Source organism: Salvelinus namaycush, chromosome 21, assembly GCF_016432855.1.
Source record: "Salvelinus namaycush isolate Seneca chromosome 21, SaNama_1.0, whole genome shotgun sequence".
Taxonomy (NCBI): domain Eukaryota; kingdom Metazoa; phylum Chordata; class Actinopteri; order Salmoniformes; family Salmonidae; genus Salvelinus; species Salvelinus namaycush.
Genome location: NC_052327.1, coordinates 47748248 through 47775962, shown reverse-complemented (window position 1 = coordinate 47775962; position 27715 = coordinate 47748248). Strand labels below are relative to the sequence as shown.

The 27715-nt window shown below is 43.8% G+C and overlaps 1 protein-coding gene across 1 annotated transcript in view; it reads right to left on the bottom strand.

Annotated features, from left to right (window-relative positions):
- The window catches only part of LOC120065933 (protein O-mannosyl-transferase TMTC2-like), a 138149-nt gene that overhangs the window by 40923 nt on the left and 69511 nt on the right, over nucleotides 1-27715 (bottom strand). The window contains exons 3-8 of the mRNA XM_039016975.1: nucleotides 10179-11025; nucleotides 7883-7997; nucleotides 7177-7262; nucleotides 5582-5766; nucleotides 4899-4977; nucleotides 2377-2498 (exon numbers count right to left, since the gene is read on the bottom strand). Of these exons, the coding sequence (XP_038872903.1) occupies nucleotides 2377-2498; nucleotides 4899-4977; nucleotides 5582-5766; nucleotides 7177-7262; nucleotides 7883-7997; nucleotides 10179-11025 (1434 nt within the window). The remainder of the gene's footprint in view (nucleotides 1-2376; nucleotides 2499-4898; nucleotides 4978-5581; nucleotides 5767-7176; nucleotides 7263-7882; nucleotides 7998-10178; nucleotides 11026-27715) is intronic.

Sequence of the window (27715 nt, the reverse complement as noted above, 5' to 3'; positions counted from 1 at the left end):
AAATGATTTGGGTGGATCTCATCCTCCTTATAAAATGTGTTTTGTTTCCAAAAGGTATTGAAATTGTCAATGAAAGTTACACCCATTGAGCTGCAATAATCACTTAGCCAGTTGTGAAGAGAAAGAATCCTGCTAAAGCGCTCAATGCCACAATTCAGAGAGGGCACAGGGCCAGATATGATTCAGAGAGGGCACAGGGCCAGATATGATTCAGAGAGGGCACAGGGCCAGATATGATTCAGAGAGGGCACAGATCCAGATATGATTCAGAGAGGGCACAGGGCCAGATATGATTCAGAGAGGGCACAGGGCCAGATATGATTCAGAGAGGGCACAGGGCCAGATATGATTCAGAGAGGACACAGGGCCAGATATGATTCAGAGAGGGCACAGATCCAGATATGATTCAGAGAGGGCACAGGGCCAGATATGATTCAGAGAGGGCACAGGGCCAGATATGATTCAGAGAGGGCACAGGGCCAGATATGATTCAGAGAGGGCATAGGGCCAGATATGATTCAGAGAGGGCACAGGGCCAGATATGATTCAGAGAGGGCACAGGGCCAGATATGATGGGTCTTTTATTAGTGTCTAGCAGGGCGTCAATCAGCTCTTTAAAATCCAGTTTCAACTGCCCTTCATAATGTCATTAAAACCCACATGGACTATGATAGAATCGATTTCCATGTCCTGACGTAGTACATTCGGGAGCAGCTTAGTAATGTAATTTACTCGAGCTCCGGGATAGGATGTTTTTGCACCAGGAACGGTCATATTTCTAACCATGGACCTGACCAAAATCATGGCTGGCGAGAAGGACGAGGAAATCCGTCCACTCCCACGCTTCATTCACAGGATTCAGAGAACCCTTTCTGGATGGGTGAGAGGCAGGATAACTTGAGCCCGTTGCTCCCGGGACTGGTGCAGGCCTCCGACAAATGGAGAAGCCCCGCTCGATCCAGAGCAGGAACGGAAGTTTTGCTGACGTCGACTTCGAAATCGTAGTAGTAGGCACTCCGCTCGCAGACACAGGTACCCCCAGCGACGAAAGTGCAGGAAGATCAGGCTCCAGGACGGCGATACTACTCGTTGTTTGTATCTGTATCTACAGCGCTGGAAGCGTTCATTTATTTCCAATTGCAAAACTAATCTGGGACTAACTTCATTAGCTTGATGGCTAGCAGCTTAGCGGCTCTGTTAAGCAGGCTGTCTGTTAAGAGGGATTCCGGGACAAGAAATAGCGGTCCCAGCTGTTAAAAGCTAACCGCGTCATGGAATACATGCAAAAACAAGTTCGGTATTTATATTTAATGAATATTGGTTATGTTTTAGTCAAAAATAACAAAACGAGTGTTTCCTGCATAGTGTTGAGCCGCGCACTCTGATGACGTCACTTGTGTTCCAGGGATGATTGAGAGAAGAGGAATACAGGCATGAGCTCGGAACTCCCTGCTTTCCTCTAAATCAATATCCCTTTCTTTACTAAAACAACTCTACTTCACTCTCCAGTGTGTTTTCCCTTGCCTGCTCACTCAAGGGAAGTTTTTTTTCTTCTATTGTATATTGTTGTTCCCCTGGTGTAATGATGAGACAAATCTACCTTTCAGAGATTGTATCTAATGGCTCTTATTAAGAGACCAGTTCATGTCAGCTTTTCCCTTAAATGCCTGCTAAGCTGTTAAACTGACCACCACTCACTGACTACAGACAGGGAAATACATCTGGCAAGGTGGTCAATATGGAGAAAGATCATGTTCATCTACAGCCATTATTCCCTAGAAAGGTAAACGAGTGATTGACAAAGATAAATGTGCTCTTTGTCTTTGTCTGGGACCCTGTGGAGTGAATTACCCCTAGCACACAAACCAGCCTTTCTCCTCTTAGTCCAACCCAGGTCAACTACGTGACCTTGGTGAATAGCATCTGAGTAGTCGGAAGGCCCCGGAGGCCCAGAAGGCAGTAGGGTCCGGAGTTAGAGGAGGATCCACATCAGATCAGTCCTTCAGGGCTAATGTGTTGCAGGGGCTGGTTAGTTAGCTGGAGCCATTTGCAACCTGTGTTAGTGAAACTGATTAGGGTTCAATATGGAGTGCCGGTTTAGGCAGTTGTAAAGAATCAGTCATGGGATTTGGTAACAGATTTTAAAAACACAGGGCAGCCGTGACATCAGTTTCAATCAGGAAGCTATCCCCACAGGACGATAGGGCACCTTGAGAAACTCAATGTGATCCCCCCCCCCCCCCCCCCCCCACACACACACACACATGCAATTGATTATCTGCATGCACACTCTCAGGCTACTTGCAGAGCTGAATAAGAATACAAAAGCCAAGAAGAGGAGGAGGAAGATGATGATGATGATGATGAATAAGTTACCGTGAGGGCCAGGAGTTTGCCATAGGTCAAGTGTGCTGGGATGTGGTCTGGCTTGGCTCTCAGGGACTCTCTGTACCAGTGCTTGGCCTCGGTCAGCTTGTTCAGTCTCATGTAGGCCTCACCTGTGAGGGGAAGTGAGGCGTCAGGTCAAGGTTCAGAGGTTAAGGAACCACACGTCTTCCCATTGTCTTACTAAGGAATCCAATGACAGCTAGGGTAGTCATGCAGAAAGGCCTGCCATCACTTCAGTGCACTTTGAAACCCGATACCAAACTCGTGTTTTATTAGCTAAAGGACCTTTTACTAGGACTAGGGTCATAACAAAATCGCAAAGCAAAGGACGGCTTTTGAATTTGTCTGCATCAGTTGAATAGTGTCCCACTAAAAGCCTAGATAGGATCACAATATGTTTTATTAATATCCTCTATCCTATAACAAACTGATAATACCTGCTCAGCAACAATCCTATAAAAATAGTCATCGAACTAAGGTATATTTTCAGATCCCCCATGTGTTAGTTGGATGGAGTTCTTTGGGATGTCTAAAGTACTTCAGAGTAGGAGAACAGACATGGGCCTGACTCAATCCTTTGCTATGACTGGCCTGAGCTGATTGTCTGATATGTTGCTGACATGTGTAGAAACACCCTTCCTAATTCTTCAGACAGTATCTGATACCTCGTCCAGCCTTGAAGACTTTACCCCCACCTGAACGAACAGTCCCTCTTTCTTTCTCTCTCCTGCCCCGACACCAATTATAACTGCATTTCACGACATAGTCGGGTAATTGGGGAAAACACAAGCCAAAACAATGCTTTAAATGTAATGGTCACAGGAATAATACTGGGATAGGGGACGTGACTGCGATAAGTTTCTGAACCTGTAACAGGGGTCTTATATTTTTTTTTTCGTTTTTGAGAGGAGTGCTAATTGAAGTTAGATAATACATTGGGGATTATGGCGAATCATTTCCATTGATAAGAAACAGGAGCGAAACAACAGGTGTCTGGTGATGAATGTTGACCTGCTGACCTCTGAGACGATCATCAGACTGTTCTTCATTAGCAATGGCCTGTAATAGACCTTTTAATATACCTCTAAATACAGGGTACTCAAGCATGTAGTGGTATCAAATATAAGACCCCACTTCCATTTTTGCTCATGATAAGGATCAGAGTTAATGCAGTCTTTTGTAAGCAAGTATATAAAGTATCCAAGGAAAGCCAGCTTTATGTTGGAGTAGATATCTTTCAAATTGTTCTGCATAAGCAGAAACATTTACTGTATGTCCTAGTTGGGTTACAGAATACCTAGACTTCATGTATTTCCTTTCCAGCAGCTAATATAATACTGTACATTGACTGTTATGATTATGATAAGGGCAACATGAATCGCTTTATCTACATATTTGTCAGACATGGTGTAACGCAGAGCTAGTAACAGCAGAAGACTGAGTGTGGTCAAATGGGCTTTGTGCCTCTCTAGTCTACCATCAGATTCAGACGGAGGTCTATGAGGAAGCACAGACATGGACATAAAATAGTTAGTGACACAATTTCCAAGGAGTTGAAAATCACATCTAGTGGAACATTCCATTGCCCATTTGAGCGGAGGGTTTTTTTGGCAGATAAAGACCCAACTTTGACCCAGACTGCTATGTACACTTACGAAAGTTCCCCCTCTTGAGAATGACAAACAAAATGGCAGCACCCAAGTGAATTGGATTGTAAATAGATAGGAGCAGGTGCGCCAAACATTTAAATGAGCTCCTCAGAGTAATGTAAAAATCAGCTGCAAGAAATATGGGAAAATGCCGCAACATCCACCCTGCTAATGCCCTTACAGCTTTCAAACTGTGGGAGGCGATTTGCTAACGATTTCTCAGCACCTCTGTCAAGCTGAATTTGACTCCACTGGTGAATGTACTGTACTAAGGGGGTCACTTGAAATTGAAAATTATTGCATTTTGAAATCAAAAGTCACAATTTAGTCTGCAGCAATTTAGTCTGCAGCTGCTTTCACATGACTGTAACACGAGGAGCGCAGTTATTATCGTTAACGCGCTGTGGAAACCTCACCATCGGGGCCTCAATGGGAGCGTTGAGCTGGAGCCACACACTCGACTTTGATGCTGGTTTACACGTCCAATCCTGGCTTGAGATTTATAAGACGTTGTGAAAACAGAGCACCTCTAAAACCAACGGCCTTAAGCAGAGTCTACACTCTGCTACACAAATATGGGCTAAGGGGTAATGCTTACTGTAAGCATAGCTCAGCTGACGAGCTCAAGACCCTGGCCACAATCAATGCAACTCAATCCTGTGAATCCTTCAGGTGGAATAAAGTTCAACAAACTCAGCCAGAAGTGCATGGACCCAAGCTGACAACCAATAGCTGACACAATGATTACAAATGTACCCCCCACACCTCCAATCTACCAATCTTCTATTCCATTCTTTTTTCTCATCACAAAAAAATCTTAGCTTGTGTGTTTAGTTTGAGAGAAAGATAATTGCCACTTACCCATCATGTTATAGAGGCTCTGAGGTGCAAATTGTCTTGGCATTTTCTGTATTGCTTCTTTATACACGGAGAGGGCCTCCTATGAATGAATAAAACAGAAGGAACCATCCGTTAGGCACGAGGAGCCAACCATGCCAGGGCCACAAGTCATTTGTCTACTGCAGCCTGGGCCCTCACAAGCTGAATGGAAGCATGGAATCAGAGGTCACTAAGAGGTGGTTAAGACTTGGTGGAGGAGAAAGGATCTATCCTCTCCTTGACATGGCCAGTCAGAGAGCTAGTGCAGTGTCACACAGCCTCTCTCTCGCTAAAGCCCGAGGCAGTGATTCCCTTTAGGCTCTTTTAGTGGGTAGGCTTAGCGGAGTTGCTAACAACTGGATGCACCCGGTTTTCAGGGATACAGCTAATTCAACCTAGCTTCCTCATCTGCTGAAAACCATATTCGGGAACTCCAATCAGGCGTTTTCTTTTACGCCTGCTATGTTAGGTTAATTAGTGGGTATACTAGTGTAGAAGGTCAGTGGGTAGTGGAGCTTTTCTCGTGACAATATCCACAATCTCAGAACGGGTTCACTTTTAGACCTGTTGGTGTATGATTAGTGTGTGTGTTCCTGTGAATATGTTTGGTGTGTGTCTCCCTGTGTATGTGTGTGTGTGCACCCCTGTCTGCTCCCCTATCCTACCTCCTGGTGCCCTAGCTCATGGAGCAGCTTTCCCAGGTTGTACAGGCAGCTGGTGACGGAGCTCTTGTGGGTGTGGGGGTCCTTCAGGTTCTCGTCAGGGATGTCGGCGCAGGTTAGGAAGGTCCTCTTGGCTTCGTCCAGTCGCCCCTGGTTCATCAGGACGATCCCTGTGTTCAAGTAGGCGGCTGCAGGGGGGAACGAGAGACATATAGGTGATCCATTACGTAATCAACATGCAGCCAGATAGTAATTAGGCTCTATGGGGCTGAAACTAGTCATTATCAAACTTCTTTCTGAATAAATTGGCCAGCCACTGTGGATCAATTGGCTGCCGCATCCATGGGGTGCCAATACATATTGAACACTCATGGGGATGGAATGTGGAAGGGAGTGTATGGGGTGGTCGTTGCTCCACCAATACTGTATGTGTACATCGGCATGCCAAGATGAACTGTACGCTAGACTAAAGTTCAACCTAGCCCCTATCCACAGTTCTCTCTGTCCTTCATCCATCCAAAGTGAACTGGTCCAATCAACAATCCTTTTGTAGGAATAAATTGCATATATCCCCCTGGCTAGAGTGTTTCTGAAGACAGTTCCCATAAAGGATGTGTGTCTGAAAGAGAATGGACATGAGAGCAGTGGGAATGGAACTGGATATCATTAGAGTATCATCATGAAGCTGCCACTTTGGAATTGCTAATGAACAGATTCTACGTTGTACCAGTTGCCAGCTAAACACACTGAACTATGGTACAACCTTGACAAATGACTTTTATTATCTGACTGACTCTCATACCTTCACTTCCATTACCCCCCACCACCGCTTTAGGTAACTCATTAATTTAGTTATCGGCAGTAACAGATAGGATCATTGCATAATGAACGAGAACTACAAAGTGTGATCATCATCTGATTACATTCATAATTATTAATTACACTTTGGGAGACAAAGGAAAGGACTCCACCGCTTGTCGGTGATCAGTTAATATAGAAATCTATAGGGGAATAATTTAGCACATGACCAGTGGAGGGTGAAAGTGACTTCTGCTAAGCAGGCAGTGTGACAGCTGAACCTTACTGATACAGTAATGGGCTAGCAGGAAGCATGCTTGAAAGAGTTTCCTCAAGGTAAGACTCAAGGAAAACTACCACCATTGGGGGATAAGGAGAGAAGGGGAGAGAGGGAGAAATGGAGAGAGGGAGAGATGGAGAGAGGGAGAGATGGAGAAATGGGAGAAAGAGGGAGAAAGGGGGAGAGAAGAAAGGGGGAGAGGGAGAGAGGGAGAAAGGGGACAGGGAGAAAGGGGAAGATGGAGAAAGGGGGAGAGAGGGAGAAAGGGGAGAGGGAGAAAGGGGGAGAGGGAGAGGCTCTGACTTTGAACTGGATTCATAATAAATACAATTGTGTAATAATTGAATCTGTTGACATGAGTGGTCCTTGAACACCAATCTACAGGCTGTGTTCAATCATTCATCCAGTAATGGAGCAAGCTTGTCTGTGCCCTCCCTCCCCCATTGGCAGATGCCTGGACACCTGCGCTGTGCAAACACAAGAGTTTGAAATTGTCAATAAAAAGAGCGGTGGTACTTACAAGCCAGAGTTGGCCTGCTCCCAATGGCCAGCTTATAGTAGTGGAGTGCCTCAGCGAACTTGTTGTTTTCTTGTAGCAGCAAACCACTGTAACAGAGAAAGTTAAGGACTCTCATGGTTACAAATCTCAACAGAAGTGTGTGTCTGTTAAGACTGAATAACATAACATAAGACAACTAAATGTAATACAGTTTCCTAGTAAATACAGTACTGTAAAATGTAGTGCTACCAAATCTCTAGTTCTGTTCTAAACAATCTAATTCTGTAAATAATCTAAGGATCTGTTGAGTAACATCTAAAGCCCTTGGGGCTAGTGTTGAGTATTGAGTGTGTGCTTCCTGTTGTCCTCCCCTCAGGCTGACACAGCATGATTAATAACCTACTGTCACAGAAACAGTACCCAGGGGAATACAAAGCACCATTATCTCTCTGTGAAGACCACTGATCATTAGACAGTCGTGTGTGCCGGAACAGACTGGAGCCAGAAATCGGCCCCGTATTTCTAACACATCGGCCCTTTTTTTCCCCTCGAGGCAAAAAATGGACCAGCCCATCTGGCATTTGCCCGAAATGCCAGATGGCCAGTCCGCCCCTGCGTGTGTGTGTGTGTGTGTGTGTGTGTGTGTGTGTGTGTGTGTGTGTGTGTGTGTGTGTGTAAGGAGAGACAGTCCTGCTCATGTATGCATACATAGTCTATAGACACTCACAGGTTATACAGCATGTCTGCCATGTTCCTGCGGTAGTAGAGGGCATTCCTGTATGCCTGCTCCGCCTCCGCCATCTTGCCCTGGTTCTTCAGGACATTCCCAAGGTTGCCCCATGCTGATAGAGGGAGGAATAAAGTAATTAAGGTTAACAGGGTCAACCAACATGGCTGCCCGCCCCTTTTGGACACACTATCACTTCCTGGGTTTACGGTTTGTTATCTAGCCTGGTCCCAGATCTATTTGTACTGTCTTGCCTCATCATGTCAAATGTCAAGTCAAACAATGAACATAGGCTATGTATAGAGTTGGTAAGACAGTACAAACTGATCTGGGACCAGGCTGGTTTTGACCCTCCTCAGAGGACATTGTGCAGGCTAAAACAGAGGGCATATCTGCTGCTACTGAACTACTGGGCTTAGAGACTGAGGACAGATAGAGTTGATGGCGCACCTGGGAGTTAGTGTGTCAAAGAGCCCAATTATTCCCTAACAGAAAAAGAAGAAAACAATGGCTCACCCTGACACTCCATAGTAGATTAATGGCATTACTGTAAAATGGATTGCAGATTAATTGACAGGTAAATTGGGTCTTGAAATGTCATAATAGTGAAAATTATAGGAATTAATCTGGTAGACAATTTTCAGTTGTCAAGTGGTAATTATATATTCTATTTTCCTACATCTACATTGATTAATGCTTTACCTCACATATAGAGGAAAATGCACATAGCCTGACAACCAAATTGACTGAATAATTTCCCTTCAATATTTTAGCTTGAAAACTAAATCCATACTGCTTAGTATGGGCAGTTGGAATCCATCATGTATACATATGGGCTTATACACTATTTAACTGTGTCTACATACAGTACAGCTGAAGCCAGGGCACACTGGGGCAACAGTATGAGCACTGTGAACAGGCCTGACAGAGAAAAATCTTCCCCTTAGACACGGTTTCTTCTTGTTCTCCTGATGGCTGTATAGGAGGGGAAAGTAAAATAGAGCTTATAGTAGTTACCGGGTTACCCGTGTAGCATTCATTCAAATGTATCGAGTGCTCACATATGCCAAAGGCTCCTTTGAGCTGTGCATTATTTATTAGTTAAGGCATCTGAGTGAGATATCTCAAAAGTCTCAAATTCAATATTAGCAAAGCCAAGCAGAGAAAAAAAGACAAGAACTTTATTGGAAACACAATATTAAACATTTTAAAATAAATATGCTAGAACAGAAAATGTTCTAAGTGGTGTTACCATCCACTGTGAATTTGTTAGGTCTCTTTTACTGTGTTTTCTCACAGAACTCATTCTCAATGCTTAACGAGCGTGTCACTATTTCAGACTCACAAATGGTATGAGGACAGTGAGTCAGGGAAGGAACATAGCTGCTGCAACATGTCCTGCCGTTACATCTGTCCCTAGCCCGGGATCACTATCTCAAGAATAACACTAGTACACTACTAGTTATTCAGTATTATCTTTGGATGACCCTGAATTTGAATGTTTGATTATTCAAGTATTCTAGTTTCCCCTCATTGCCAGTCAAGCAGGGATGTCAGTGAAGATGCCCTCCAAAAGTAAAAAGGAGAGAAACTGTAATCTGCCCATAGTGAGGGATTTAGTAGGTTTACAATGGAGGCCTTGTGTTGAAAGGTCCTTCAGCCATGATATACTGCCTGGAGAGGATAAACTGTCTGGAAGTAGACATACTGTAAACAATTTAACAGGTAGCACTTAACACTCATGAATCCTCATGAGCTCCCGAGTGGTGCATCGGTCTAAGGCAATGCATCCCAGTGCAAGAGGTGTCACTACAGACCCTGGTTCGATTCCAGGCTGTATCACAACTGGCCGTGATTGGGAATCCCATAGGGCGGCGCACAATTGGCCCAGCATTGTCCGGGGTAGGCCGTCATTGTAAATAAGAATTTGTTCTTAACTGACTTATATATATTTTTTAATTACATCTTGAAAATCACACTTTCGTTCAATCCCAGGAAGTAGCTATCACTTAACGTGATGCTACTTTAGGTCATACAGTCAACCTGTAAATATATTATGTGAGAATGTTAAAGTGAAGAAGGCTGTCTAAGTAGGACCTTTTTCAGGCAGCTCTAAGCTACATTATTCAGTGCAGAAGTCATGAAAGCTCATTTGACATGACACACACTAGCCTGTTGAACACCTTTTAAAAGCACACTCAGGCTATAGAAACGTCATAGTCTGAAATGTTGTGTGAGTGTGTGAGTGAGGGAGTGAGGGAGTGTGTCTGTGTGTGTCGATCTGTCTGTGTATTACCTTTAGCAGGGTTAAAGTATATTCCTGACTTGTAGAGCATCTCCTCGTTCTGCCAGTCTTGGTTCCTCAGCACTGTTTTAACCCCAAACAGTAGGACCAGGGCAACGCTACAGTACACCACCACAGTCCTGGAGGAGCTCCACCTCAGCCGTACGTACAGGGCCCTCAGCCCCACCGCCAGCAGCAGACAGAAGCCCATACTGGGGATGTACAGTACCCTCTCTGCTATCACAAAGCCCACGTAGAAGAACAGGTTGGTGGCAGGGAGGAAAGGGACGGCCAATAGGCCCAAGGAGAACACCACTACGTTTTCAGTGGTGGGCAGTGGAGTCCTGGTGATGTAGTGCTTTTTGGTACCGTTCTGTGCACTAGCAGTGTGAGGCTCTGTTTCAGAGTTTGTGTGGTTGGAAACATCGGGGTGGTGGCAGCTGTGTCCATTGGTGTGGGACCTCCCGTTCCCGTTGGTTACATGATGGGCTTTTCCGTTGGTCTCCTTGCCCTTGACCTGGCGGGTGCGAAGCCCAAACCAAGCCAGAAGGAGCAGTCCCACATAGAAGGCCAAAGTATGAAGGTTCCTCCAATCGGCGATGCTTCTGATCAGAGGCAGGGCGTCCATAGACCAATCGAAGCTCAGGGTGTTTGGGCACAAGAGAAGCCACATGTTGACGGCGGGCAGATAGAGGAAGGTTAGAGTCCGAGTGAGGAGGGATGGGGAGTCCCCCGCTGGGTTGTCTGAGTTGGAGAAGTTGGGCGGTTTGTTACCCATCCAGTAGAGGCGGTATGCCAGCAGAACAGCCCCCCAGGCAGCCAACAGCAACACACTCAACAGCAGGTGGACGTTCCTCCTCTAGAAGAGAGAAAACAACAACAGAGCTGAAACTAGGAGGAACGGCAATTGACTGGAAAGCTAGCAGCAAAGGCAAGAAAAAATATTATGAGACGCTAGGGCCAAAGTAGTTTTCTGGTTGGTTGGTGATTTTTCTGACTCTTGGCATTTGATTATAAGCATAAGATTGAATGTAATTTAGAAGAAAAAAAACGCAAGAGTCTGTTATGTAACGTTATCTGGAACAAAAGCTGTGTTCATGCACTATTTGTCCAGCCAAGTGTTAGCCTGCAGATTTAGAATGCATTGCAAGGAAAGTCAACTACAATTGATTTTATTGTTATGTTTTGGCTGTGATGTGGGGTTTTGAATACCCATGAACAGGAAGATATCAGTTAACCGTGAATGTCTTTGTTGCTGGGGCTTATAAACCAAACAAATCAAAAAAGAAAGGGGAAAAATGCCCTGTGACTTTGTCTTTGATTCAAGCCAAAATAATCATGGCTATACTGGATTCATTGACTGTTGCTGAGCAAATGTGGTCTTACATCATAGCATTCCCTTATTCTGTGTTATCTTTCTCCTCACACACCCGGCCTTAAACATGACTAAATAAACACCAGAATACAGGCCAATAGACAGTCCTATTCATCATAATGCAGGCTCGATATTAAACACTTTCTGAAACTCCTGCATGGAAATGATTATGAAGTATTGAGTGTTTGAAACTTGTGCACGTTTGTGGGAGTGCAGAAAAAAACCTGGCCTATATTGTTCCCAATAGAACTGTTCCTGCTGTAGGATCAACTAGTCTTTCTTACTGGGTTTATTTTGGAAGTCACACTACTGCTAAGAAATCTTTATGGCTTCCCTTCCAAAATATTGTCAGCTAATACATGCAGGGCAACATCCATTTGTGCCCTGCAGTGGTGCTCTGTATTCAAGGGAGGATGATCTCATACTGGTACAGTACACAACAATGAGGCTAGCATACAGTACATGCATTTCATGTCCCAGCAATGCAGTAATTGACTGATTTCCCCATAGAGATTCAATGTAGAGGATAGGTTCATTACAAAGCAAAGCATTTTTGGTGTGTGACAGTGTTTCTATGTGTGTGTTTTGGGTGTGTGAGAGCGTACAGTATGTAGTGTGTGTGTGTTGGAGTGTCAGTGTAGTGTGTGAGTGTATGGGTAGTCTAGTGAGAGTCCATAGAGCCAGTACAAAACAATTACGATAAATAAATAATAAAGGGGGTCAATGTACATTTTCAGCATAGTCATATGATTAACTGTCCAACAAACAGCCCTGCAGCGTTTTTATTTATTAATGTATTTCATCTTTATTTAACTAGACAACTCAGTTAAGAACAAATTCTTATTTACAATAACGGCCTACCAAAAGGCAAAATCGTTGCAATTGTCTTTAATTCATATCATTCCTTACAGATCTCAAGATTACAGGCTTACACAAAATTGAGTATTTGTTTTTATTCCCCATGTGCTGTATAGTATTCCTTTGGTAATATACACACAACCCTTCTTTACCATTAAATGGAAAGCCACGGCTAGTGTACAGGTGCAAATCCATTTGATGTCCCCTCTTCCATCTCTCCATGCCAAATAGATCACAGTGGCTAATAAGGAGTATCCTCAGTCGGACTGTGAACATGGGGTCCTAGCTCTGCCGGTTGCAGTGCAGGGGGCTTCAGGGCTTCTATGAGAAATGGGCAAGGGACAAGGCCAAGCGCATCATAGAAGACCCACGCACAAGCTTGCTGCACCCCCGGAAGGAGATTAAGGGTCCCACTGTTCAGTAACAATAGGAATAAAGTAAGTTTCATTCCATCAGCCACCAGACTGTTGAACAGTGGGACATAGGACAGATGCAGGCCAAACACACGGTCGGACAGTAGGCCGCAGAGACTTTGAATATGTGAAAATGTAGACGTGTGACTTGTGTACTAACTTTCCAGTTTTTCGTACTGCATGTAATATGTTGTGTTGTGTTTGTGTATTTGAATGCTGACATCACAAAATGAATTTCCATGTAAATGGACAATAAAGTATATCGTATCATCGTATCAACCATAACCCGATTGGTAGCTTTATAAAATAACATCACTTCATTCCAAATGTGTAGTTAGTATAGCGACTTTATTTATTAACTGTATCTAGTAAATTACAGAAATAAATGTTGCAAATCTACATGTTGAAGACGTCATAATTCTGTTTAAGTTCATTGATCCAAGTTTTTCTTCAAATAAACATTGAGTTGAGAGATTCTGCTATGCTGTACCACCCGTTACAATACCAACTATATACTGGTGTAGTGTCAGAGTAGCTAGGAGATGATCATCGGATCATTAGATGTAGGACTATTGACAGTGATCAAATCTTGATGGATTCCAGCATTTAGTCTCTTTCCTTTTCCCCTGGTATGGTTTTGTGGGCCGGCTAGGCCCCCATGGAGTAGGCCTCATGTCAAAAGGGCCTGGTAGTTTAACTGTGTACCCAGCGGCAGGCTACAGAGGCTGAGAGGAAAATAATGACTGAAGAGAAAGGCAGAGCCAGCCTGAGACTCTTCCTATCTTAGGCGTTTCAGCAATTCTTCAGTGAAGGCACAAATTGTTCAGCAACAATGCTTTCCTAGTCATTGCCTTGAAATAGGCCTTCGGTATGTTGGAGCTAAATTTATTCACAATGCTTCTTGGAAAATGCTGTTGATTATGCCAAGTCGCATATGCTGGGGGAAAATAAAGACAGTTCCTGAGATTTAAAAGACATGTATTAAACATGTATTCAGCCATGTGGTACTAATTTTGCGAGTAAGCCTGTTGATGTAGGCTATGCTACCATACAGCTCCATAGCAAGATTCCTTTATCTTAGACTCCCTTGCTCAGGGGAGATCATCCCTATTAAAACAATGTGTAAGGGCAACACTATCAAAACCACAACAAAACTTTTGACAAATCAGGATATGATTTCCAAAGGAAGACAATCCACCACCGTTCTAGAGGTTAATATGTTGCTTGGCAACAGAAAGGTCACCAGTTCAATCCATATCCCACGTTTCTTGCTAATTCGACAACAACTGTCAAAAGTCTTAGGTGGGGGGCAATCAATATGTGAATTGATTGCCTTGCATCTATCTTCAGAGTTCGTACTGTTAGGTGACCTACACTGGGATATGCTTAACACCCCGGCCGTCCTACAATCTAAACTAGATGCCCTCAACCTCACACAAATTATCAAGGAACCTACCAGATACAGCCCCAAATCCGTAAACATGGGCACCCTCATAGATATCATACTAACCAACTTGCCCTCCAAATACACCTCTGCTGTTTTCAACCAGGATCTCAGTGATCACTGCCTCATTGCCTGCGTCAGTTATGGGTCCGCGGTCAAACGACCACCCCTCATCACTGTCAAACCCTCCCTAAAACACTTCTGCGAGCAGGCCTTTCTAATCGACCTGGCCCATGTATCATGGAAGGATATTGGCCTCATCCCGTCAGTAGAGGATGCCTGGTTGTTCTTTAAAAGTGCTTTCCTCACCATCGTAAATGGAAAAGAAGAGCACCTCCTCCCAGCTGCCCACTGCACTGAGGCTAGGAAACACTGTCACCACCAATAAATCCACGATAATCGAGAAATTCAATAAGCATTTCACTATGGCTGGCCATGCTTTCCACCTGGCTACCCCAAACTCGGCCAACAGCTTTGCACCCCCGCAGCAAGTGGCCCAAGCCCCCCCCCCCCCCCCCTTTCTCCTTCACCCAAATCCAGACAGCTGATGTTCTGAAAGAGTTGCAAAATCTGGATCCCTACAAATCAGCTGGGCTAGACAATCTGGACCCGCTCTTCCTAAAATTATCCGCTGCCGTTGTTGCAACCCCTATTACTAGCCTGTTCAACCTATTTCGTATCGTCTGAGATTCATAAAGATTGGAAAGCAGCCGCGGTCATCCCTCTCTTCAAAGGGGGAGACACTCTAGACCCAAACAGTTACAGACAGATATCCATCCTGCCCTGCCTTTCTAAAGTCTTCGAAAGCCAAGTTAACAAATAGATCACCGACCATTTCGAATCCCACCGTACCTTCTCCGCTATGCAATCTGGTTTCCGAGCTGGTCACGGGTGCATCTCAGCCACGCTCAAGGTCCTAAACGATATCATAATCGCCATTGATAAAAGACAGTACTGTGCAGCCGTCTGCATCGACCTGGCCAAGGCTTTCGACTCTGTCAACCACCGTATTCTTATCGGCAGACTCAACAGTCTTGGTTTCTCAAATGAATGCCTCGCCTGGTTCACTAACTACTTCTCAGATAGGGTTCAGTGTGTCAAATCGGAGGGCCTGTTGTCGGGACCTCTGGCAGTCTCTTTTGGGGTGCCACAGGGTTCAATTCTCAGGCCAACTCTTTTCTCTGTATATATCAACGATGTCGCTCTTGCTGTGGGTGATTCTACTCAACGCAGACAACACCATTCTGTATACATCTGGCCCTTCTTTGGAAAATGTGTTAACAAACCTCCAAACGAGCTTCAATGCCATACAACACTCCTTCAGTGGCCTCCAACTGCTCTTAAATGGCAGTAAAACTAAATGCATGCTCTTCAACCGATTGCTGTCCGCACCCTCCTGCCTGACTAGCATCACTACCCTGGACGGCTCTGCTTTAGAATATGTGGACAACTATAAATACCTAGGTGTCTGACTAGAGTGTAAACTCTCCTTCCAGACTCATATTAAGCATCTCCAATCCAAAATTAAATCTAGAATCAGCTTCCTATTTCGCAACAAAGCATACTTCACTCATGCTGCCAAACATACCCTCGTAAAACTGACTATCCTACCGATCCTCGACTTCGGCGATGTCATTTCCAAAATAGCCTCCAACACCCTACTCAGCAAATTGGATGCAGTCTATCACAGTGCCATCCGTTTTGTCACCAAAGCCCCATATACTACCCACCACTGCGACCTGTATGCTCTCGTTGGCTGGTCCTCGCTCCATATTTGTCGCCAAACCCACTGGCTCCAGGTCATCTATAAGTCTTTGCTAGGTAAAGCTCCGCCTAATCTCAGCTCACTGGTCACCATAGCAACACCCACCCGTAGCATGCGCTCCAGCAGGTATATTTCACTGGTCATCCCCAAAGCCAACACCTAATTTGGCCGCCTTTCCTTCCAGTTCTCTGGTGCCAATGACCGGAACGAATTGCAAAAATCACTGAAGTTGGAGACGTACATCTTCCTCACTAACTTTAAGCGTCAGCTGTCAGAGCAGCTTACCGATCGCTGCAGCTGTACACAGCCCATCTGTAAATAGCCAATCCAACTACCTACCTCATCCCCATTTTTTTTTTTTTTTTTTGCACACCAGTATTTCTACTTGCACATCTTCATCTGCACATTCTATCACTCCAGTGTTGATTGCTAAATTGTAATTACTTCGCCACTATGGCCTATTTATTGCCTTACCTCCTTACTTCATTTGCACACACTGTATACAGATTTTTCTATTGTGTTATTGACTGTATGTGTGTTTATCCTATGTGTAACTCTGTGTTGTTTTTGTCGCACTGCTTTGCTTTATCTTGACCAGGACGCAGTTGTAAATGAGAACTTGTTCTCAACTGGCCTACCTGGTTAACTTCTTTATGATATGGGACAGCATTTTCACTTTTGGATGAATTGCCTCCTACTCTGTCCCAGATGCTAATATATGCATATTATTATTACCATTGGATATAAAACACTCTGAAGTTTCTAAAACTGTTTGAATGATGTCTGTGAGTATAACAGAACTCATATGGCAGGCAAAAACCTGAGAGACATCCAAACAGGAAGTGAGAATTCTGAGACTGGTCAATGTTCAACTCATCGCCGATTCAATTCCCAGGAAGATATGGATCTGTTTGCACTTCCTACGCCTTCCACTAGATCAAAGGTTAGTGATTAATTGTATCTCTATTTCTGCTTTTTGTGACTACTATCTTTTGCTGGGAAAATGGCTGTGTTTTTCTGTGGCTATGTACTGAGCTAACATAATTGTTTGGTGTGCTTTCGCCGTAAATCCTTTTTAAAATCAGACATGTTGACTGGATTCACAACATGTGTAGCTTTAATTTTGTGTCTTTGATGTGGGATTTCATGAAAGATTGATTTTTATAGTAATATATTTCAATTTGGCGCGCTACATTTTTTCTGGCTTTTGGCCAAGTGGGACGCTACCGTCCCACATATCCCAGAGAAGTTAAATAAAGATTAAATAAATAAAAAATGTAAATAAAAAAAGGTCAGGTCCCTGTGGAAACGGTTGAAGAGGGACAGTTTCACACGTTAACAGACACCTCAGCATTACTTCAGGTAAACAGCATACAATGGCTATTCTTCCCGAAATAAAGAAATCATTGGTTTTCATGTTATAAAATTCCTACTAAACTTGTTCCATGGAGGTTTAAAGCTATTACAACACCCGGCCATGATACATCTTTCAACCATAATTTGCAAATAAATTCATAAAAAATCCTACAATGTGATTTTCTGGATTTTGTTTTCTCATTTTGTCTGTCATAGTTGTAGTGTACCTATGACGAAAATTACAGGCCTCTCTCATCTTTTTATGTGGGAGAACTTGCACAATTGGTGGCTGACTAAATACTTTTTTGCCCCACTGTATGTATCGGTGTGAGGAGCTGAATTTAGGCAATGGATAGAACAAACAGGGTTAATATAACGAGTCTACTGCACTTCTTATGATGGTGACGTACCGGAATTCAATTCTTAATTCATAATCTTTCAAAGGGAAGAATTTGAGAAGTAAACAGCTGTAGGAGTTCCTGCTATGTTTGAGGGAAGTTAAAAGCCTAAAATATGTTCATGTGGTTTAGTTTGGGGATGAAGTAACAGAGAAGAAGCACAGCTTTGGGTTGAAATATGACATGCATAAAAGAAGGAAAGTGGCGATGGGGACATTTAATGCTTTTCAACAGATACAAATCAGCAGTATTGTTGGTGGCCACCCTACATCCCAGATCACCCTGCCGTTAGGTCCCACAGTTTTGTCTTATGAACTTCTCGGGAACCTGTCGGCTGTCCGCTTGAAAAACTCCACAAATCTCACCATCGGCATTACACACACTAAATCACACTCGAAAAACGATTACAGTGCAAAGTAGCTCCGCCACTTCTCAAATTGAAACAAGCGGGAGAAACTGTAAATAAGATGATGTGGATGTAGACGGAGACCACGGCCTGAAGCTGCTGTAGGATGCTGGCAGGGAGCCAGAGTAAGAGGTACTGTAGCCACGTAACGAACACCACGCAACCACCCCACTCTGCAGGGCTGAGCTCGCTGCGCACGGCTGCCTCTGGCTCTGCCAGGCAGATTTATCCCTGTTGTGATGGGACCACCCTCCAGAAGGGCAGGGTGTCTTTCCTGCTGCCTGTGTGCTGCTGATGGCTCTCTGGCCCAGGGCCAACACATATGAACTACCTGGCTCAGGCACAAAAGTATGTCATGCTAACTCTAACTCACTCCCCAGCCTTGGTGCACACTGTCAAACACCACCATGCTAACCACATCCATATGTTTGTTGGAGTTTTCTTTATTCACGTGTGTATATGTTCTGATGTTTCTCTGTTAAGTACAGGCTAATACCTTAGGGCAGTACGGCAAACATGAAAAAAGCCTTTAATGATATTGACACAACATTTGTGACCTCTGAAATCTTTTGTATATGGACTAACCTCACTGCCTGCAAAACAGGATTTCAGTTGAACATACTGGAAATGCATTAGGGCCTGCTAATAAAACTCTCAAGGGTTTACTTTTCGGCAGTGGATAACTAGAGGACCATCACTATTATCTCACAAGTAAACAAACATGTGCGTCTCCCTAATATGCCTCCAGTTAAAATGTCCGCCTTTTCAAAAGCATAAGTTCAAATAGGGGCCCGGCGAGGGGTACCCGATTGCCACAACCCCATTATGATGCAAGCCAAGGAATTCCAGCTTTGTCTCGTTTGTCTTTAATCCAGTTTAGCTTGAAATAAGTGGTTTAGCACAACCCGGTAGGAAGCATGGGGCTTTTCTTTTGTATTTCAGGCTCAATCAGTTCAGAACTGAAACAATTTTGCTTTTATGAGGCAGGCGAAGAAAATATCCTTGGAGATGAAGTGCAAAATAGACCAATTCACAGAAAGTATTTTCTGGTGCTTTGAATGCCTTTCTTCTCAACACTTGGGGTGGAAGCTACCGGTAAGAAAATTTAATCCAGAAAGGATTCTTGAGTGCTGCCACTGAATTGTCGGATAGGTGCTGTGCCATTGATTATGCTTGGGGACCGGAATGGGCAGCGTTTAATTTTTATTTTTTTTGGCAATCCGGTTTTCAAAACCCACACACATTTACTTTTGAATATGTCAATTAGAACCTACCATCGTTCAACATTACTTTGAGTACCACCTACTACATGTTACACCTAACAAATTCATCTAAAGCCAATCTCCCAGCTGGTTTGTAGTTGGGGGCACTGACAGATCCAGTCAGCCTGACAGATCAACCCCACCATAAAACCAATCCTTTGAAATGAGAAGTGGCGTGCCTGACCTCTCTCTCTCATCTTCATCGTTACCCAGATCGATCGCCCAACGGGGGACTTTCATCATGGATTTCCTTCACACAAATAGATTGCAGACAACTCCAACCATATGAACCAACCGCTTTAAACCACAGAATGACCTCCAAAATCTTTAGCATGCAGCACATGCAAAAGCCCTTTTTGGCCTGTCATGTACTATTGGATAATCTGTGTTCTCTCTTCTTATCTGACGGATTTGTTCTGGTCTTTGGCTTTCAGTAAGCATGGAACCCTGGTGAGTAAAACACTGATTGTTTGCAGCCAAGATAAGAGGCTGGCTATTTTACTTCCATAAAATGTGTTGTGGACTACCAACAGCTGGCCAAGGTTTCCTCGATGGTTTCGCATGTTAGGCAGTAGCGTTACCACGATACTAGTATCGTAATACTAAGAAGTAAGGAAGCAAAAGGAAACAAAACATGAAGCGGACGCGATTTCTTTAGGAAAACAGTCCCAATGTTGGCAAAAACAGTCTTATATTATCACCCAGAGGCACATTTGTTTATTTTGCAAGCTGTAGAACACATTATTTTACATACAGTAGGTTTTAAAAGGACCATAGAGTTGAGTCTGCTTCGCGTTTTATTTTTTGCCAAGGAAAATCTGGTATCGTTGTATCTGGCAGTCATGTTGTGACCATAGGCCATAGGGTCCGAGGGGTTACAGGGTCAAACTTTCAAACCTTCAGTGGGTCAGCCACAGCAGTGGCCTGGATCAAAGCATTTATCATGGCTGAACCTCCTTACAGCCCAGACACAACCCACAGAGTCAGGTGGTCCTGGTATGGAAGGTATGGAACCCCCTTCGTCACCATTACTGAGGAGCAAATGGAATCTGCCAAGAGACAGCCATGGAAAAACCCACAGGAGACTCTGGGAATGGACCAGAGATGAGGCAGGAATCTGGTTGAGATAAAATCGGACATTTATTGACTGTGAAACATTGAAGATAAAAACATGGGGGCTTCCAGCAGAGTGGCAAAGGCCAGGAAGAGGGGAAGATGAGAGGATGGCACAGCATCACTTCACATGACAGGACATTACCTATTAAAGAGTATAACTCTGCATGAGACTTACAACATTCATCATCCATGGTTATCTTGGTAAAATATTCAATGACATGAAGTACTCACTGCTGAACTTTAAAAGCACTTTATTTCCTTTCTATACTAATATTGATTGGATTAGGCATTCTGTTTCAGCCTACAGTGGCTTGCGAAAGTATTCACCCTCTTGGCATTTTTCCTATTTTGTTGCCTTACAACCTGGAATTAAAATAGATTTTTGGGATTTGATTTGATTTACACAACATGCCTACCACTTTGAAGATGCAATATATTTTTTATTGTGAAACAAACAAGAAATAAGACAAAATAAGACAAAAAAAAACGTGAGCGTGCAAAACTACTCACCCCTTGAAAGTCAATACTTTGTAGAGCCACCTTTTGCAGCAATTACAGCTGCAAGTCTCTTGGGGTATGTCTCTATAAACTTGGCACATCTAGCCACTGGGATTTTTGCCCATTCTTCAAGGCAAAACTGCTCCAGCTCCTTAAAGTTGGATGGGTTCCGCTGGTGTACAGCAATCTTTAAGTCATACCACAGATTCTCAATTGGACTGAGGTCTGAGCTTTGACTAGGCCATTCCAAGACATTTAAAAGTTTTCCCTTAAACCACTCGAGTGTTGCTTTAGCAGTATGCTTAGGGTCATTGTCCTGCTGGAAGGTGAACCTCTGTCCCAGTCTCAAATGTCTGGAAGACTGAAACAGGTTTCCCTCAAGAATTTCCCTGTATTTAGGTGATGAGAGGTGTTGAGTTTGCGCCAGACATAGCGTTTTCCTTGATGGCCAAAAGCTCCATTTTAGTCTCATCTGACTAGAGAACCTTCTTCCATATGTTTGGGGAGTCTCCCACATGCCTTTTGGCGAAGACCAAACGTGCTTGCTTATTTTTTTCTTTAAGCAATGGCTTTTTTTCTGGCCACTCTTCCGTAAAGCCCAGCTCTGTGGAGTGTATGGCTTAAAGTGGTAGTATGGACAGATACTCCAATCTCTGCTGTTGAGCTTTGCAGTTCCTTCAGGGTTATTTTTGGTCTCTTTGTTGCCTCTCTGATTAATGCCCTCCTTGCCTGGTCCGTGAGTTTTGGTGGGCTACCCTCTCTTGACAGGTTTGTTGGGGTGCCATATTCTTTACATTTTTTAATAATGGATTTAATGGTGCTCCGTGGGATGTTCAAAGTTTCGGATATTTTTTTTATAACCCAACCCTGATCTGTACTTCTCCACAACTTTGTCCCTGACCTGTTTGAAGAGCTCCTTGGTCTTCATGGTGCCGCGTACTTGGCGGTGCCCCTTGCTTAGTGGTGTTGCAGACTCTGGGGCCTTTCAGAACAGGTGTATATATACTGAGATCATGTGACCGATCATGTGACACTTAGATTGCACACAGGTGGACTTTATTTAACTAATTATGTGACTTCTGAAGGTAATTGGTTGCACCATATCTTATTTAGGGTCTTCATAGCAAAGCATGTGAATACATATGCACGCACCCCTTTCCAGTTATTTTTTCGCAGAATTTTTTGAAACAAGTTATTTATTAAATTTCACTTCAAAAAGTTGGACTATTTTGTGTATGTCCATTATATGAAATCCAAATAAAAATCCATTTAAATTACAGGTTGTAATCCAACAAAATAGGAAAAATGCCAAGGGGATGAATATTTTTGCAAGGCACTATATATACAAAACCAATGAGGAATTTCACCCTAGATGATGAGCGCAAATAGAGCCTGGAAACTGTTTCAACTGAAATGCCTTGAGTTACGCCAGCTCATGTTCTGTTGGTCAGCCTTTATTAACCATAATCACAAAATCAACAGAGGACCCCTTACAGAATGCTACATTCCAGCACCTCTCTTCCTCTCTCTCCGTCTCCCAGCTCTCAAACTCCACCTCTTTAGCACACTCTCATTTGATGTTCCAATAATCCTCTCTGCTCCTTCTGAGGAAACCACAATCACACAAACTCCTGTGGAAATGGTTCCTTTTCGTGCCAAAGACAGGTGACCCTGGTTTGAGGGTCAGTGAGGTTCCCCTTTCCCATGTGGTCCCCTTGTGCCTTAATTAGAGCCCATTAATGCCCCTCATCAGTAGCAATAATTTACACTTAATTCAAAGTGTAAAAACGACATGTTTTCCTCACCCCAACTGGAGAGAGGCTCTTGAGTGGATGAAATGTGAACGTCTAGTGTCGGGTAAGCGGATCGCTGTGTAGAACAACGCTGGGTAGGGAATGTGCTGCGTTAGCTGGAGCGCTACAGTTTCTCTCCCTGAAGTATGATGGAGGTGGTCTAACACCAACCCGAAAGCCTTAGGAAACATAAACAGTCAATCAATGGGAGATCCTTATGTTGTTGAGTCTGGTCATGCAAAGGGTCATGCTCACTTGAAAATGTGCTGACTTCATAGAGTTGTTACTCACATTAGCTCCTCATCCATCAACAGTGGAATCAGAATTAAATCAATATCAATTCATTCAAGTGCCTTATTACCAGGCCAACGGAAATACGTTTGAATATGTGTCTTCATTAGTAACCAATATTAGCCAAAACCGTTCGCAGAAGAGGAGAAAGGGTAATGGAGACCAAATGAAAACACTGTAATGACAACAGAAAAAACAAGTCAAAACATTTAATTGGAAATATTTATTGAGTGAAACCACAAGGGCCTGAAATCTAACCAGTGACAGCTCCTATATTCTAGTCCTCCGGTTTCCCTATCTATTTATCTTGTTCGCTTGGCTGTGTGAGTCCTGCTTGGCTGTGTGAGAAATACATGTCTAATCTGCTGAGACAAGATGCTGATTCAAGTTTGCTTGCAGGGGGGAGGAAAGACAGAGGACAGAGGTCCTGGAGTTTGATGATAATTCCGCACGATCCACAAAAACTGCATGGATTTGGGATTTCTATAGAGCCACATGCTGTATATTCCCAGTCGCCTGTTGGTTGACAACACTTGTTGAATATTTGAAAGAGCTTTGCCCTCTGCCTGGGATTCCCACTCATTACCATGCCGTTTGGCAGATCAGACCACTGTAAGCCTCTTCACAGAACATGCTTGGAGGCAGACAAGAGCTCTGATTATCTAAGCCAAGAAGATCTGCTGTCTTAGGGCTGTCAGAAGCAAATCACTTTCACTTCTGTCAGAGAGGGGTCATTTCATAGAGTGGTTTTCACTGACATTGTTGTGTTGTTTTGTCTTGTTAATCTTCACCGCATCGCTGTGACAATGTAATATTAGCGCTGTTTCTATTGGCCACACTTCAATAAAGACAAAGTGATGACTTGTGGTGTGACAATGAATTGCTGACGTAGGTTTATAGGGAGCATTTAGTGGGTAATATTGGTTTTAAGGCCTCCCGAGTGGCGCTGTGGTCTAAGGCACTGTATTGCAGTGCTAGAGGTGCCACTATAGACCCTGGATTGATCCCAGGCTGTGTCGCTGCCGGCCGCGGGAGACCCATGAGAAGGCGCACAATTGGCCCAGTTTCGTCCGGGTTAGGGGAGGGTTTGGCCGGCCGGGATGTCCTTGTTCCATTGCGCTCTAGCGACTCCTTGTGACGTGCCGGGCGCATTCACGCTGACTACGGTCGCCAGCTGTACGGTGTTTCCTCTGATGCATTGGTGTGGCTGGTTTCCGGATTAAGGGAGCGTTGTGCCAAGAAGCAGAGCGGTTTAGTGGGGTCTTGTTTCGGAGGACGCATGGCTCTCGACCTTTGCCTCTCCCTAGTCCGTACGGAAGTTGCAGCGATGGGACAAGACTAACTACCAATTGGATATCACAACATTCGGGACTAAAAAGTACACTAAAATTATAATATTTTTTTTTATATTGGTTTTAAGATCAAATCCCACCCGATAACAAGCAATTTGACATTCACCCTGGATCTAGTCATAATCGCTATTTCAGTTATAAATATGAGAGTGAATTAAATTGTCTATACACAAAAGTTAAATATGAACAGATAAATATATGACAACCCCTCCCACACACACAATCACACGATCACACCGCAAGGTAGAGTGAAGGATAAAAACCTTGCAGGTTTCACGAATGAATGACTAAACAGATAATAATTAGCTTGTCAGAGACGGTGTGAGTGTGAGCGTGAGTGTGAACGTGTGTGTGTGTGTGTGTGTGTGTGTGTGTGTGTGTGTGTGTGTGTGTGTGTGTGTGTGTGTGTGTGTGTGTGTGTGTGTGTGTGTGTGTGTGTGTGTGGTAGAATATCGGAGCCATTTTCTCTGACTCATTACAGAGCACTCAATAGAAACCCCCCTCAAATAAGGTCACAGAAATATTGACTAAAAATATGGAAAAAATGATTATACTGGTGACAAAGACCATTAATAATCAAGAGTAAACATTATTTTGCCCCATTATTTTTTACACTTAATCAGAAAATATCCAGAAGACATTTAGGAATAACATTTTTTTTTTTTTTTTTTTTTACAGCTATTTAAAAAGCCCTGAACAAAAAAAGAAGTGCATCGAACTGGCTTACATTTGCTGAATACAAAAACGTCTGAGTGAAGGACGTCAGATGGAACATTGCCCTGAGAATGTTCCATCCAGAGCCTCCATCTTTATCGTTATTTTTCTCTCCCTATTTCTCTCTCCATTAACTCTGTATATCTTTCTCTCTCGCTCTCTCTCTGCCCATCACTCTCCCTCTCTCTCTTTACCTCTTTCCTCTCTCACTCCCCATTCTTCCTTTCTTCCCTTCCTCCCTCTCCTCTCTTTCCCTCCTCATCTCCAGAAGCCTTGGCAGCAGGGAGATGTAGGTGGGCAGTGGTCTACTGGCCTTGGCTGCTGTGCTCAGAGCGATCACAGCCCTGTCACATAACCATAGCAGACAGCTAGCCAATCAGCAGACAGCTAGTCAATCATCATAAAGCTAGCCAATCAACGCAGGTAAAAATGAGACCACAACTCTGCTCTGGGTGAGCTCAGAAAAAATGATATTGATGTTATAGGACAACATGCAGGAGAGCTCTCACAAATATACGTTCCTATTTTCTGTGCCTTTCTTGGGTTCAGACGTAAATGCAAAAAAAGCAAGCGGTAGGCCTTTATTAGAGTATATTACTGACCACCCCACAAGACACAATGTAATGAAAGTGGATAAAAAATATTTGATCGAAGAGGATAACAGATAACACATTGTGGTTAATAAAGCAGTATTTTCAGGCTGTATTGGGCACATCACAGCAACTACACTACCATCCTCACTTATACTCCCAAATTAGCTGGTTCTGGCTGAATGACTTGACGTGTCTCTTTATTGGGCAAGGTTTAGTACTTGAATCAAGGCTGAAATAGTTTTTAACAAGAAAAATATGAATTGCTTTGAGTTCCAGAAGAGTGGTTTGCGACAATCCAATCACAGTTAGAAAAATATAAATGAACCTTAAGACGTTTTCTGTTTTGACCCTATGATCACTCGACTACACAGCTGATGCCCCCTGGACTGTTTCAATAACACGGTGCCACATTTTGTTTACCGGTCAGCCCCAGCCTCGAACTCAGGTCCTGTATGTACCTAACTGAGCCGCTCTGCCCATTCATCGCCATTTACCCGTTGTTGTCTTAGCTCTCCTGATCAACACCTGTGATTGCTTTATGCCTCTCTCTAATGTCAATATGCCTTGTCTACTGCTGTCTTGGCTAGTTTTTACTGTCTTATTTCACCATAGTGCCTTCAGTCCCGCTCAAAATGCCTTAGATAGCCCTTTCGTCAAACCACACACACGTGGAGACCTCACCTGGCTTAACTTGTCCCACCAGAGACTAAACCTCTCTCATCGTCACTCAACGCCTAGGTTTACCTCCACTGTACTCACATCCTACCATACCCTTGTCTGTACATTATGCCTTGAATCTATTCTACCACGCCCAGAAATCTGCTCATTCTATTCTGTCACCAACAAACTAGACAGCCAGTTCATATAGCCTTTAGCCGTACCCTTATCCTACTCCTTTTCTGTTCCTCTGGTGATGTAGAAGTGAACCCAGGCCCTGTCGCTCCCAGTTCCACTCCTATCCAACAGGCGCTATCATTTGTTGACTTCTGTAACCGTAAAAGCCTTGCTTTCATGCATGTCAACATCAGAAGCCTCCTCCATAAATATGTTTTATTCACTGCTTTAACACACTTCACCAACCCTGATGTCCTAGCCGTGTCTGAATCCTGGCTTAGGAGGCGACCAAAAATTCTGAAATTTCCATCCCCAACTACAACATTTCCCGCCAAGATAGAACTGCCAAAGGGGGTGGAGTTGCAATCTACTGCAGAGATAGCCTGCAGAGTTTTGTCTTACTATCCAAGTCTGTGCCCAAAGAGTTCGAGCTTCTACTTTTAAAAATCCACCTTTCCAGGAATAAGTCTCTTACTGTTGCCGCTTGTTACAGACCACACTCAGCCCCCTGCTGTGCCCTGGAGACCATATGTGAATTAATTGCCCCCCATCTATCTTCAGAGTTCGTACTGTTAAGTGACCTAAACTGGGATATGCTTAACACCCCGGCCGTCCTACAATCTAAGCTAGATGCCCTCAATCTCACACAAATGTTTATGGAACCTACCAGGTACAACCCTAAATCAGTAAACATGGGCACCCACATAGCTATCATCCTGACCAATCTGCCCTCTAAATACACCTCTGCTGTCTTCAACCAGGATCTCAGTGATCACTGCCTCATTGCCTGCATCGTAATGTGTCCGCGGTCAAACGACCACCCCTCATCACTGTCAAACGCTCCCTAAAACACTTCAGCGAGGAGGCCTTTCTAATCGACCTGGCCCGGGTATCCTGGAAGGATATTGACCTCATTCCGTCAGTAGAGGATGACTGGTTATTCTTTAAACGTGCTTTCCTCACCATCTTAAATAAGCATGCCCAATTCAAAAAATGTAGAACTAAGAACAGATATAGCCCTTGGTTCACTCCAGACCTAACTGCCCTTGACCAGCACAAAAACATTAGGTTAGGAAGTTAG